The 12699-nt window shown below is 39.9% G+C and overlaps 1 protein-coding gene across 1 annotated transcript in view; it reads right to left on the reverse strand.

The window, feature by feature from the left end:
- The window catches only part of cacna1da (calcium channel, voltage-dependent, L type, alpha 1D subunit, a), a 64914-nt gene extending 59550 nt beyond the window's left edge, over window positions 1–5364 (reverse strand). Inside the window, exons 1-3 of the mRNA XM_042403819.1 lie at window positions 4860–5364; window positions 2651–3098; window positions 1280–1385 (exon numbers count right to left, since the gene is read on the reverse strand). Of these exons, the coding sequence (XP_042259753.1) occupies window positions 1280–1385; window positions 2651–2952 (408 nt within the window). The 5' untranslated portion in view covers window positions 2953–3098; window positions 4860–5364. The remainder of the gene's footprint in view (window positions 1–1279; window positions 1386–2650; window positions 3099–4859) is intronic.
- Between the last annotated feature and the right edge of the window lie 7335 nt (window positions 5365–12699).

Raw genomic sequence — 12699 nt, forward strand, 5'->3', positions numbered from 1 at the left:
ATATTTTATATACTCAACTCAATCAGGATGCTCTAAAATTCCTTTTTTTAGTTTCAGAGTCCAAACTGCATCACATGTTTCCAAATTCTTGTTCTATATTTCTTATGCACTTGTGAACGTTTCCTTCCAGCTGTCACTAAGTTAAATCCACTGTAGTGTCACCTACACTGAGACTGTTAGGACAACCCAACTCTTTCCAACATCACTACCAAACTAAACCTGACAACATACTGTAGATATACTGTATGAAACACTGTGATGTCCCAGATGGCCCACTTTCCTCTGATGCAATACCGCTGTGTAAACAAACACCCTGAGGTCACCCTCCAGGAGGTCAAACTGGGAAGCAGTACACCTTACTTCTCTAAAGTAGACCAAAGCTTATCTTGCACAGCGGGTTCAGCTGCATAACAGACAGAAGAACACTCCCTCTGGTTTTTTAAAGCAGGCTGGTAAACTTTGTCTAACATGTTCCTGCTCTCAGATGAAGCTTTCAAGAACATTCAAATGTCTGCAGGCACACTGTATAAGCTGCTCATGAATCATTGAACACTTCAGTTAAATTCTGCACATGTAAGAACCACATTCTGCGTGTTTGTCTGGCTGTGGAGAGAGTGCACTCATCCTCAGCTGTGGAACAATGCTTACAACACTACATCACCCATAATTCATCACACAGACATAAATGCACAAGGTGCACAGAGTGGTGCAATGACGAGAAATTCTAAAAATAGAAAGCAGTATAAAACCTCTGTACAGGAAAACTATGGCATGATAAAGCACCAATGAGGATAGCTGTCAAACTGTTCCTCTGTGTAGGCACAGCAGATACCTCAAATCTGCATGATAAAGCAATATACTGAAGATAGAGTCTGCATGTACTATGTAACTACTAAAACACCTCTGACTATATCTACATCTGAAAAAGGTGATACAATCAAACTTAATCAATCAAAACAGGATTATTAAGTAACATTATGTATAATGTATAGACAGAGCTAACCAAACAAGCATACAACAGGCATCAGAGGAAATAATCCTTCATTCCCCTTTCCTTATCACTTTCATAGTCTTTACAATGAATTTATCAATTTATCAATTCATTAATTCAAGCCAGAGTAAAACATTCTGATGATGTGAACTCAAAGAAACTCAACAAGTTCACATTATACCATCCCATCTTAGATTACAAATACTGTGTATAGGTACAGGTATCAGCATTGATACAAAAGGCATACAATGAATAAATGCATTATAATTACATATACAGACTACTCACCAGGTCATGGTTTGTGGAGTTGGAATCATCTTCAGGGAAGGGGACATAGACAGCTAAGGCCATACAGTTGGCAAAAATAGCAATTAATATAAAGATATCAAATGGCCTGAGAAAAGAAGTTAAGGAAAAATGCAGAGGAGATTTAATGGCATAACATAGCAAGAGAAAATAATAAAATAAATAATAATTACTTGTCAAATCCCCGGTTGAGATACTATAATTTCTGCAATATTTACAAAGGTGTAACTTTATTCTTTATTTACAGAACTTAACTCGTTTTATCATCATGATTACTTCCTCAATTAAGATTTTCTCAGATTTGCCAGAATTTTATACACAAATTTATCTCCTGCAACTAAGAGACTACTGCCATCTCAAAATTTTTAAAATTATTAGTGAATTAAATAACATTACTAAACTAAAGTTATACTGAAAATAGTTGAATATTGAACTGTTGCACCATTTCAAGACCAGACACTGTTTCATTGAAAGAGCCATCTGTCTCACATGTGTTCACTTACAGTTACAGAAATGACCATTTTTCAAATGTTGTAAAGCAGAAACTGAAACATACGTTATAAATTCAGTTCATTTGTCACACTGACAAATTATAATTGCAACTGTCTGAAACAAACATGCACCAGTTGGGACTCCTGGTATACTGGTAGTAAACCCACAGTGACTTGTTTTTCAGAAAAACACACAAAAGTGAATTATGAAATGTTGCCATTCATTTCACACAATCTTCTTTACACCATCTGATGGCTTTTGTGATGACCTGAGTATCTGCTTAAGCAACAAACCCACCAGATTGTCACACAGCTGTGTTTAACAGTGTTGAGTCACTCTATCTACATACCCCAACCAGTATTTTAGGATTATGGACATCATCATCAACATTATTTTGCGTTTAGTTTGAAGAAATCCACACCTCGATTTAACATAATTTTCTAACTGGGACCCAAACGAAAGATTCAAAAAGTATTTCCACCACGCTGCGCTCAACTGTACATTTTTTCTTGCCAACATCGCAACAACAGCAACATATGGCTTAACATGTTTTTTTTCTCTTACATCATGCTACAGCGCACATATAATACAGCTTCAAATCAACAGATTGACTAACAAATTTAATGAAGGAAAAAGAGCTGGAATGGAAAGCTGTTAACATGTTTTAAGAACAGGCAGGAACTGACTACATTACCTTTACATGGACTGAGTCTGGTTACTTTAAAAAACTCTATATGAAACCACCTGATGTGGCAGTCATTAATAATTATTACATCTAAAATACAACTAAGATATATACACAAGTTTATCTCAAAACTCAGACATGCACCCAACCGCGCATTCAGTCGCTGTAAAGGATACTTCCACTCCACCAGGCTGATGCAGGCCCTGCGTATGGGGTTGTTGAGGTTGAGGCAGAACAGAGCCCTCGGTGGCCTGCTGTTGGCGTTACTGCCCTGTTTCTTGCTTTTGGCATACTGCTGCCGCTTCTTCTGTGCCAACGCACCTACCGGGATGGTAGAGGCCGTTGGGGCAGGCTGGGCAGGAGGAGCGGGTGGTGCCGCAGGAGCTGGAGCTGGGGCCGGAGCAGGGGCAGGGATTGAGGCAGGAGGGGCTTCTGGGGCCGCGGGGGCTGGGGCTGGGGCGGGCCCGTTGGCGCTCATGGTGCGGGCGTGGCTCTGTGAGGAGCATCCAGCAGCATGGATCTGCCAGGGTAGACAGGGAAGCTAGAGGAGGGCAGAGTAGTCTGACCAATGAGCTGGCACGTCACCAGGGGGAACGACTCTGGTGCTGCTGGCATAATTTGCCTCTGAAAGAGAAGGTGAGAAGAGTTGGCATCAGTTCATTTTGCACTAAAAAAACACTGACAGAACAAATTATATCACTTTTAATTGAGTGTTTGTTTGGTTTTTTTGCTTGTTTTAGGTCCAAGTGACAGGTGACAATCCAGCTCAAACTCTAATATTTCTGCTGGAAGACGGAGCTGAATCTAAATATGTCTTTCCCAGTGATCTGCTGTGCTGACCTGCACAGGCATAGGTGCTCCAAAAGGGCGCCGAGGTAATGGGAGTTCAGTGAAGTGAAAAAGTGTAAAGGTTATACATATTAGCATATAATGCACATAGTGGCTTTCAATTAATGTTTGAGACCATATGAGAACTTTTAGTCCTTTGTTTAGTTTAGTTGTCATTAATGAAAAGGAGGAAATTAAATCACACACATCTTCAAAAACCTTGATGTAAAATAGTACTGGTCTCTTGAGAATAAAGAATCCATTTTTTCTTGCCATTAAAAATACAAATAAGGTAAAAACCATAATGTCAACAGATGTGACATCCTTATATTTCTCATGTAAAGAAAATGATGAAGCTGATGACCCGACTACAAGAAATACGGCAAGTTGGCTCTGATGTTGAGTCTAAATTTAGTAAACAATCCAAATGTGCCAGAAACTGAACATATTCCTTCAGGTTAAATATGAAGGTAGATGGCAAGCGGCTCAAGCCAAAACACACACACACACATACACGCACAGACACACACACACACACACACACACACACACACACACACAGACACACAAATTAAGCGTGTATATTCAGAGCTGCCACTCTAAGGCATCACTTGGTCACATCAGTTGTGTAAGTCCTTGAACTGCGAGCAGGCCCCGCAGAGGAAGGAACAGAAAAGGTCACATTGCAGTGATGCTCCAAGAGGAATTAATCTTCATATCGTATAGAAAAAACGAGATACGCGTCTTATTGTAATGTAAAACTGCACATCTTGTGGTGAATTCAGATTGCCAGCTTCACATCTCCTTTGTGTGCTACGCTGCTGCCTTCATGTAGCAGAGGCTAGTACAAGCACAGTATGTGAACAATGCGTATTAAATGCGCTTTTTTTTTTTTTGGAATATTAATTTCACTGCTGCATCGACAACGTCGACCGTGCACCCGTGATGACAATGAACACTGACATTTCCTGGCAAATTAGCCACAATCAAGCGTACTCATATTTCTCCTTGGACACCACCAAGGTAAAGATATGGTGAAATCTCCCCCAAAAAACAATGTGAAATGACAGCCTGACTCCCGGCGTTCAAAGTGAAAATTGAGCAACGCACAGCCGTAAGATGGTCCTTGCTGCTCAGCAGAAACAGCTGGCAACGTTATTACAACAAACCTCAATCAGCGATGCTTGTACACACACACACACACACACACACACACACACACACACACACACACACACACACACACACACACACACACACACACACACAGGGGCTAATATAGTGGACAGTCCACATGACCAGAGCTCAGTTTGTGGAAAAGGTGTCAGCCTAGTATCAGCACTGACGGTCCTCTATTAAAAAGCATTTGTATTGTTAATGACAAGGCGATGAATCTCCTCCTCCAGAATCCACAAAAAATGACAAGCGTCGAGAGGAAATTGGCTATTAATAACTGCTGTCCTCTGACAATAATGAAAAGGCACCATCATTGCCTGCATGCAGGGAAACGCAGCTATATGCTAAGAGGCTAACTTCAGACTGGAGCAGAGCACAAACCTTTTTTTCTGAAGACTTTAGGCTATAATTCAGCCGCGGTCCTCTCCGCTCGGTAATACAGGTCCGGTGCAAAAAGCAGGTCCGCTCTCAAACGGCGGTTTAAAATTCATCGGCTCCGGGAGCAGGAGGAACACATAAAGCCTGTGCATTAATTAAGCTCTTCCATGGTGATCGCGGAGAGCCGGAGTGCGCACCAGACAACAGAGCATCCTCGTCCGCTGCCTGCTTATCGTCACGGCGCCACTGATCATCAGTGAAACGAGTGCAAGCTCTCCTCCTTCTGCCCCCCGACTTTCCTGCTCCTGCACAATACCCTGCTCACGTCTCAAATGTTACCTGCTCCAAGTTTTTTTCCAAGAAAATGAGACACCTCTCAAATAGGGTCTCACATTCAGCATCCATTAATCACGTGAAGGTCACTGATATATTTTTAGTTTGTAGGCTATTAAGGTAGGCTACAAAATATGGGGACGCACTGACTAAGGAGCGTATCTTATTTATGATATTGGGTACCACTCTTTATAAAGAGGTTATAAGTTGTAATAAAGTATTTAATAATGTTTTATAGATCAGTAATAAGGCATTAATAGAAATAAAGTTTGGGTTGCTACTGGCAGGTGTGTATCATTTCTGTTCTGGTAGTAATGCAGTTATAAATGTTGGTAATCCATTAATAAATGCTCATGGGTTTCTCACTTTTTAATAAGCCATCAGGCCTGCACATATTCATGTTAATAAGTCATTAATAAAGAGTTTTAATCATCAAGTCTGCAGTTGTAAGTTGTTAATCCATAGATTTTTGTCCAAATCACCTGCAGCTTTTTTTTCTAGAAATTAGTGATTAATCAGTCAAACCAGTCAAAGGGAGTTTTCACATCCTGGCAACCCAAAAGTTGTTATTTATTTATATTTATTTATTAACCATTAACAAAGACAATAGTTTAATCCTTTATAAAGGGTGCCTTAAGTGGTACCAAATGTCTAAAATGCTAGGAGTCATCTAGTTAATAGAGATCAAATAAAATCCCCTCCTGCTGTTTATAGGCTTGTTAAATAGGTCAAATCTTTCACCAAATACTATATATAGTACTATATGCAAAGGCCTGTTTTGATGGCACACAGTCATCACCTACGATATTGAATTAATAGCTCATTCTTTCATTTCTTGAACTTTTAGCCTATTAATTCACTTTTTTCCACATAAATCATACAAAATATAATAAAAATAATAACAAAATAATATAATTTTTTCAGACAGCGCAGTGCTGTTCAACATATGTGGAGTTAGTATTGATTAATCACTGGATATTCCTCTGGTCACGCAATGCTGGCAGCTGAATCACTTGAACTGTATTGAACTTTATTAGTTATAAATATCCATTCTGTGTATTTGAGTCCATAGAGTACATGTGATGAGGATGACATGAGGATGTACAAGTCAACCGACGTAGTCATTAACCAGACTCATTTTTGTTTCTGTAATGAAATTCATGTCTCTTGCCACAGTCAGCGGCAATATTTACTTTCCACTGACAACATGTTGCTCTCCTTGAAATTTTACCATTTCGAACATATTTCCCATTTCCCTCTGGTGTGTGCGTTTGTAATGAGAAAGTAAGTCAACACCAGCCTGCCTGATCTGGCTATAACACGCACACACACACACACACACACACACACACACACACACACACACACACACACACACACACACACACACATACACACACATACCTTTCTCTCCCGTTACGGCTGTCCTTTGTTAGCAGGCAGATTCTGAAATCCTGATGTATGTAAATAAATACAATACAGTCCCTTTAGTCATATATGTTATCTCACAGATAGGAATGTACAAAGTGATTTAGAGACTAAAAATATTAAAGTATCTCAATTAACTAAACATTAGTGAATGCTGCTCATAAGACACTGCAAAAATACATCATCACTCTCATTATTGTTAAGAGCTGTAAATTGACAGTTCAACTCATCAACTCATTGTGGTGTGACAATGATTTGTACAGGAAAAGACATAAGCTCTTGTGCCAATACTGTGAACGTAGTACTCCTTCAAAACAATGCTTATTTGAAAGTTAAAAGGCTGTCTGACAAATACATCCCAAAGTACCTGTACATCTGTCATGCATGCAGCTGTCTGGCTACACATGAATCCCACCCTTATGAAAAACTAATGACCACATGATAGCCTTGACCCACAGAAGACCCTTCAGAAACTCTCCTCTGGATTTCATATTCATCACTTGTTACATGGGTATTGAGGTTCTCAGCTTACTGTTCAGCCAGAATGGATTTATAGTTGCGATATTTCAATAAATAGTTTTACCCAAAAAGTATTTCCTTTTCAACACTTCCATCAATATACACAACGATACCTGACATAATAAAATGTCTTAGTAGCAATTAGCAGCAACCACAGTTCAGCTACTATTGTTGATGTTGTGAAAGTCCTACCTGACAAGTAAAACAGCTGAGACGAGGCCTCTGCTTTACCTGTATGTTCCAGCTGACAGCAATGAGAAGAAAACACTTATCATCCTCCTTGTTGGGCTGATGAGTGAGTGAACTGCCGCAGCGTTTGGTGAGAGGAGGAGAACGACTCAGCGAGAAGGCATCATATCAACTTACCTGTCTGCCCAGGATAATGGTTTCTTCTAGAATCGTCCTGAATTATTCACCTATGGATGAGGTGTGTGTGTGTGTGTATGTCGGGTGTGTTGCATGACAGAAAATGGTTTGATCACATTCGTTTGTTGTACAAACAAATGTTCAATTTATTTCTTACATATGAATTGGCACTTGTTTGTCATGTAATTCAATGGTGGGCAAATAGAACAGTGGTCTCAAATAGACCCTCACCAACACAGACTGGAGGGAAATTAGTGGGATATTTAATTGAAGGAATACTTTGACTTTTTGGGAAACATATTTATTCACTTTCTTGCTGAGAATTAGATGAGAAGATTTATACCACTGCCGTGTGTGTATGGTAAAATCTCGTCAGCTACTTAGCTTAGCTTAGCACAAACACTGGAAACAAGGGAAACGGTTAGCCAGGCTTTTAAAGGTATTGTAAAAAAAATAAAAAAATAAAAAATCCACCTACCACTTCCAAAGCTTGCTAATTAACACATTGTATTTCATTTGTTTAATTTGTACAAAACTCGAAGTGTAAAATTGACAAGTTTATATGCCAGATAGATCCTTTCCACAGCAGACATTTTGACCTATCAAAGCAGGAGAAGCACTGGTGTAAATAATAACATTAACCACTGTATTAATTGTCCCATTTCATCTCTGCTTTTCCTGCTTAGTGTCAAAATGACTGCCATGAAAAGTGTTTATTTCTTGTGACTTGTGAGCAGTGACGTCCTGAAGTCTTGTTATCACCCTGAGGTGGATTTAGTTACCTCCAGACAGAGCCAGGCTAGCTGTTTCCCCTTGTTTCCAGTGTTTGTGCTAAGCTAAGCTAACCAACTGCTGACTGTAGCTGCATATCAAACAGAAAAATGTGTGGTATCGATCATCTCATCTAACTCTCTGCAAAAAAGCGTATTTTCCCAAAGCTTGAGCTATTGCTTTAACTTCAGTACAATCAGGGACATTATAATTGTTATTTATTGTTAAGACGTCTATACAAAGCGAAATAATAAGAGTTTCACCAAATCTATATTTACTGGAGGAGTAATCAGCTTCAAAAATACAGATACCAACACATTATTTCCTTTCTCATTTGATTCTTCTTTATAAAATGGTTCCTGATGTATTCACAGCCCTCCCTCCGACGACATCACTTCACCCATTAAAATGTATCATTAGCAGTACTTTGCTATTCACTTCCTTTTTCAGCCCCAACCATAAAAAATGGTTTTGTGCGCTCTTTTCTCCTGTTGTTGTTGACCTGGTTTCCTCTATACTGATGATTTCCCTAACAAGACTGTCGTATGGTAGTGGGGATGGTGGAAGTAGTTATATGTTTCAATGTTCATTCACCTGGAGTGGCTGATGTGCGTATATATGTGAGTGTTTGTGCTTTTTTGTGAGCATCTCCCTTCCCCTCCAAGCCCACTCAATCCCAGCCTGTAGTCCCCAGGAGGATAGTGCAATGCAGTTCATTTCTACTGAAAATGGAGTAAAAACACAGACAGAGGGTGCAGCGGCCCCCGGGGAATATTGGATGCCATTTGGCTCACTGCAGCAGTCTGCCTCTACCTCTGATTTGATCTGCTTCTCTGCTCCCTTCACTACCAAACTCTCCCAACCAAAATTAACTTCACAAAAACATGGTGATATTGTTTTGAACCCAAATCTTTTAGTGCATGAATTTGAGTTTAGGACTGTTCTGATTTTACCATCACTTTTTTCTAAAGGTGAAGAGGCTTCCTCTGAACATAATGTAATCCATGCGTAAGAAAATCAGACAAATATGATTCTGCACGAGGACAGTCTTTGGCTCTTAACCCCTCTGTGGCGAAGGTCCTGTGCAAATGTTGTGTTTGGCCAACCTCTAAAGGGATTATGATGTGTTGACTCAATAAAGATGCACAATGTGTTTAGTTTACACACGCAGTTCACAGCAAACAGCTGTTATATTTTTCTGTCTCTCTGTAAATGCACTTAGCTGTAACTCTGTGTCCTTTATCCTGCAGCCTTTCTCTCTCTCTCTTGCTTTCAGCAGCTCTTTTTAAATCAGATTGCAATACATCTGTATGAGCACTTCACTCGTATACTCCTAAACTGCAAAACTGATATTTTCTTTCTAGTCCTGTAATCTCATTCCACATTGTATCTGTATCTTCACTTGTTTTATTTCAGAGATATAAACCTTTTTTTGCATCACATAGTGGTAATGAAGGTTTGTGACATTTCAAACAGCTTTAAAAATCACCACGGGCAACTTGGCATCTGATTCTCAGGCCTGAACATGCATATGAAACCTGGTTATTATTGCAGCACATTCATGTGCACTGAAGCAACAATCAGTGGTTTTGCATGTTTATGAGAGTTGTGTGTATATTTGTGTGTGTTTGTGTGTGTCTGTGTGTGTGTTAGTGAGAGCGGGAGTGTGTTGGTGGAGCTGCTTGAAGGAGAGCAGTAGTGATGGAGCCTGAAAGCCCTGCAGCGCAGCTGTTCTCCCAGTGCATCGTCAACTTCACTGCTGAGCCCACAACACACGCTCAGCCTTAACCCCTGCTCGCACACTCTCCTCTTCTCTCTGAATCTTCCTGTCTCTTTGTTTCCTCTCCTTTTTCTCCACTTTCTTTACTTATCTAAATATCTGCATCTGAATCTTTAAATCTCTTATCTTCAAATAGTTCTTTTAATCCACTTTGCTTTAATTATCTCACTTATTCACTCATTCCACTTCTATGCTTCTACTTCTTTTTTTTTCCCACGTGTGCTCTCAACCCAACCCAGACCCCCACTTCTATGATGATCACCCAATCCAGTGAACAGCTGCATGACTGAATGCTCTGTTGATAATTCAATCACAAGTCCTGTGTTCTTGTCTCATGCACTGTCAGGGGGGTGGGGTCTTCAAGTGACAGACAGCTCTCAGATAGAAGGGCAAGCACTATGTCATCATGGTGACTACAGAGCGATTGAAGGAAATGGAGTGATAAGAGCAGAGTGGAGGAGGCTCAAGCCTGAAGGAGCGACTGGCATTAAAGCAATGTACCAAGATTCATGGACGTGTATGTGAGATTCTATGCATATGAGTGTGAGAATATTCTTGAGTTCATTTGTGTGTGCAGCTGTGCACGCAAGCACATGTATGTCCAAGTGCATGTGCACATAGGCAGGCCTAGGCTATATGTGTGATTAGTGTACATGCATTTGTGCTGCTTCTAAAAGCTCATTAATCATCAAGTACAGTTTTGTGAGGCTTGGTATTGTGTTGCAAGAGCCACACACATGCTCTGTGTTATATTAAGGCATTGTTTCAAAAGTGGTTGCTTTGCTCCTCTTTTTCTGCCAGAGAGATTAAAAATAGAAACATTCATGCTCTCTGAATGTACTTTCCCTCCAGGAAGTGTGCAGTTGTGGGTACCAGACATTGGCTGCACTCCCTCACGTGGCATCGTCTTCGTAAGCTACCATTGGCTGGCACCTGTGGGGCTCTGTGAGGAAAAGCTTTTCTGACAGGACCCAGGAGCCCAGAGGAGTTGCTGGAAACTGGGAGAAGGACAATGTCGGCGGAACCAGGAGAGAGCAGTGGGGGGCTCAAGAGATGGCATCACCATGGCTGTGAGCTCAGAGGTGCTGGGACGCGACCTCGCAGCTACAGCAAAGGGCAGGAACGATCACATGGCTGAAGAGGTGCAGAGGAAGATGAATGAGGGACAGGAGAGGGCGACGATGTTCAGCAGTGACACTCAAACACCACGTGTCATGATCTTATAAGTTCAACTGACACTTAAATCAACAGCACATTGTTGTCATACTGTATCATTCTCACCCAAACCTCACATCTCCCCCAATTGAGTTCTTAATAAGTTGATGGCTTTAAATAATTTTCTAATTGCTGATTGACCTCAAAAATTGATTCATTTACTTCATGAATACAGAATTAATTCTAAAGTATCTTCTCTTGAATAAATATGTCATGGTTTTAATGTTTTTCCCCTCAATTATTGGCTAATACAGTGGAAGGAGCTATCTTCTATCATAAACCATGTTTATAGAGGCTATCATCCTACATTTATGGGGAGACAGTGTCCTCTGGTGTTTGATATTTAGAATACAACTGCTTTGTGATGAAAGGCCATTCAAAATGGTGTAATGAAACGTACCGCATGTTCACGCAACACATGCCGGACAATGTCTTGCTGATTTATCGATATTATGTCCCATTGATCTATTGTGACAGTGTGTTTGTTGACCTTTCATGTCAAGCAACAGACAGTATTGAGTGATTGATCTATCATGACACAAAAAAACATAGAAGAAGCCTCAGAATCCTAAAAGATTTGGACTATGTTTATTGTGTGCAGTGCTTATATTAATGTGGCTGCTCCCCAGCAAGAATGACATTGTACAATGATTTCTATACGACCCCTCTCTTCTCTCAAGTGGAAGTTCCTGGACTGTACCACTTCACCAGTTGTAGGATGAAACTACTCTAATCTGTGCCTCTGCTCATCATCATGTATATTAAAGGAAGCACTCCTCTTTCTTTTATCAGTGCACACTTAAACAGCAGCATGTGTCCGAAATTAATGCTAAAATGTCTCCACATGGGGGGTTTTTTGGTGATGCAATGCAATGAAATGTTGACCTTTCATGTAATTTATTTATTTTTAATAATCCAACCGTTGAATGATGAACAGGTTGTAAAAATTACCAAATGGTCCCACAGACAGAAGAGTGTGTTTTTATTTGCCTTATATTTTATTGATTCTCTTCAGCTTGCACAGTAGATACATCAGGTGACCAGAGGAAACAGGTCAAATGTACTATCAAAGATTATCCTCTAGATGGCAGGCCAACACTCTTCATAATGATAATCCTGTCTGATGTTTTGTGCGGATGCATAAAATGTGCAAAGGGTGCAAATCAAACACAGATACATCAGCACACTGTTTAAAAATGATTGAATTATTTATCAGAAGAAATATAATGATAAACTGAATTTGTCAACCTTCCACTGCATACACTATGACTAAAAAGTTTTGCATTTTGCATTTATATTTCACACAATTCATATGTAATGAAAATATATGGTTGTAAATGTTAGAAAAATGACCCATATAATACTGTGTGGTGTAGCATGATGCTACTGTGCTTTATTTCTCTGCACAGTTACAGACTTAGTTTCAAATCA

The sequence above is a fragment of the Thunnus maccoyii genome, chromosome 3 (assembly GCF_910596095.1).
Source record: "Thunnus maccoyii chromosome 3, fThuMac1.1, whole genome shotgun sequence".
Lineage (NCBI taxonomy): Eukaryota > Metazoa > Chordata > Actinopteri > Scombriformes > Scombridae > Thunnus > Thunnus maccoyii.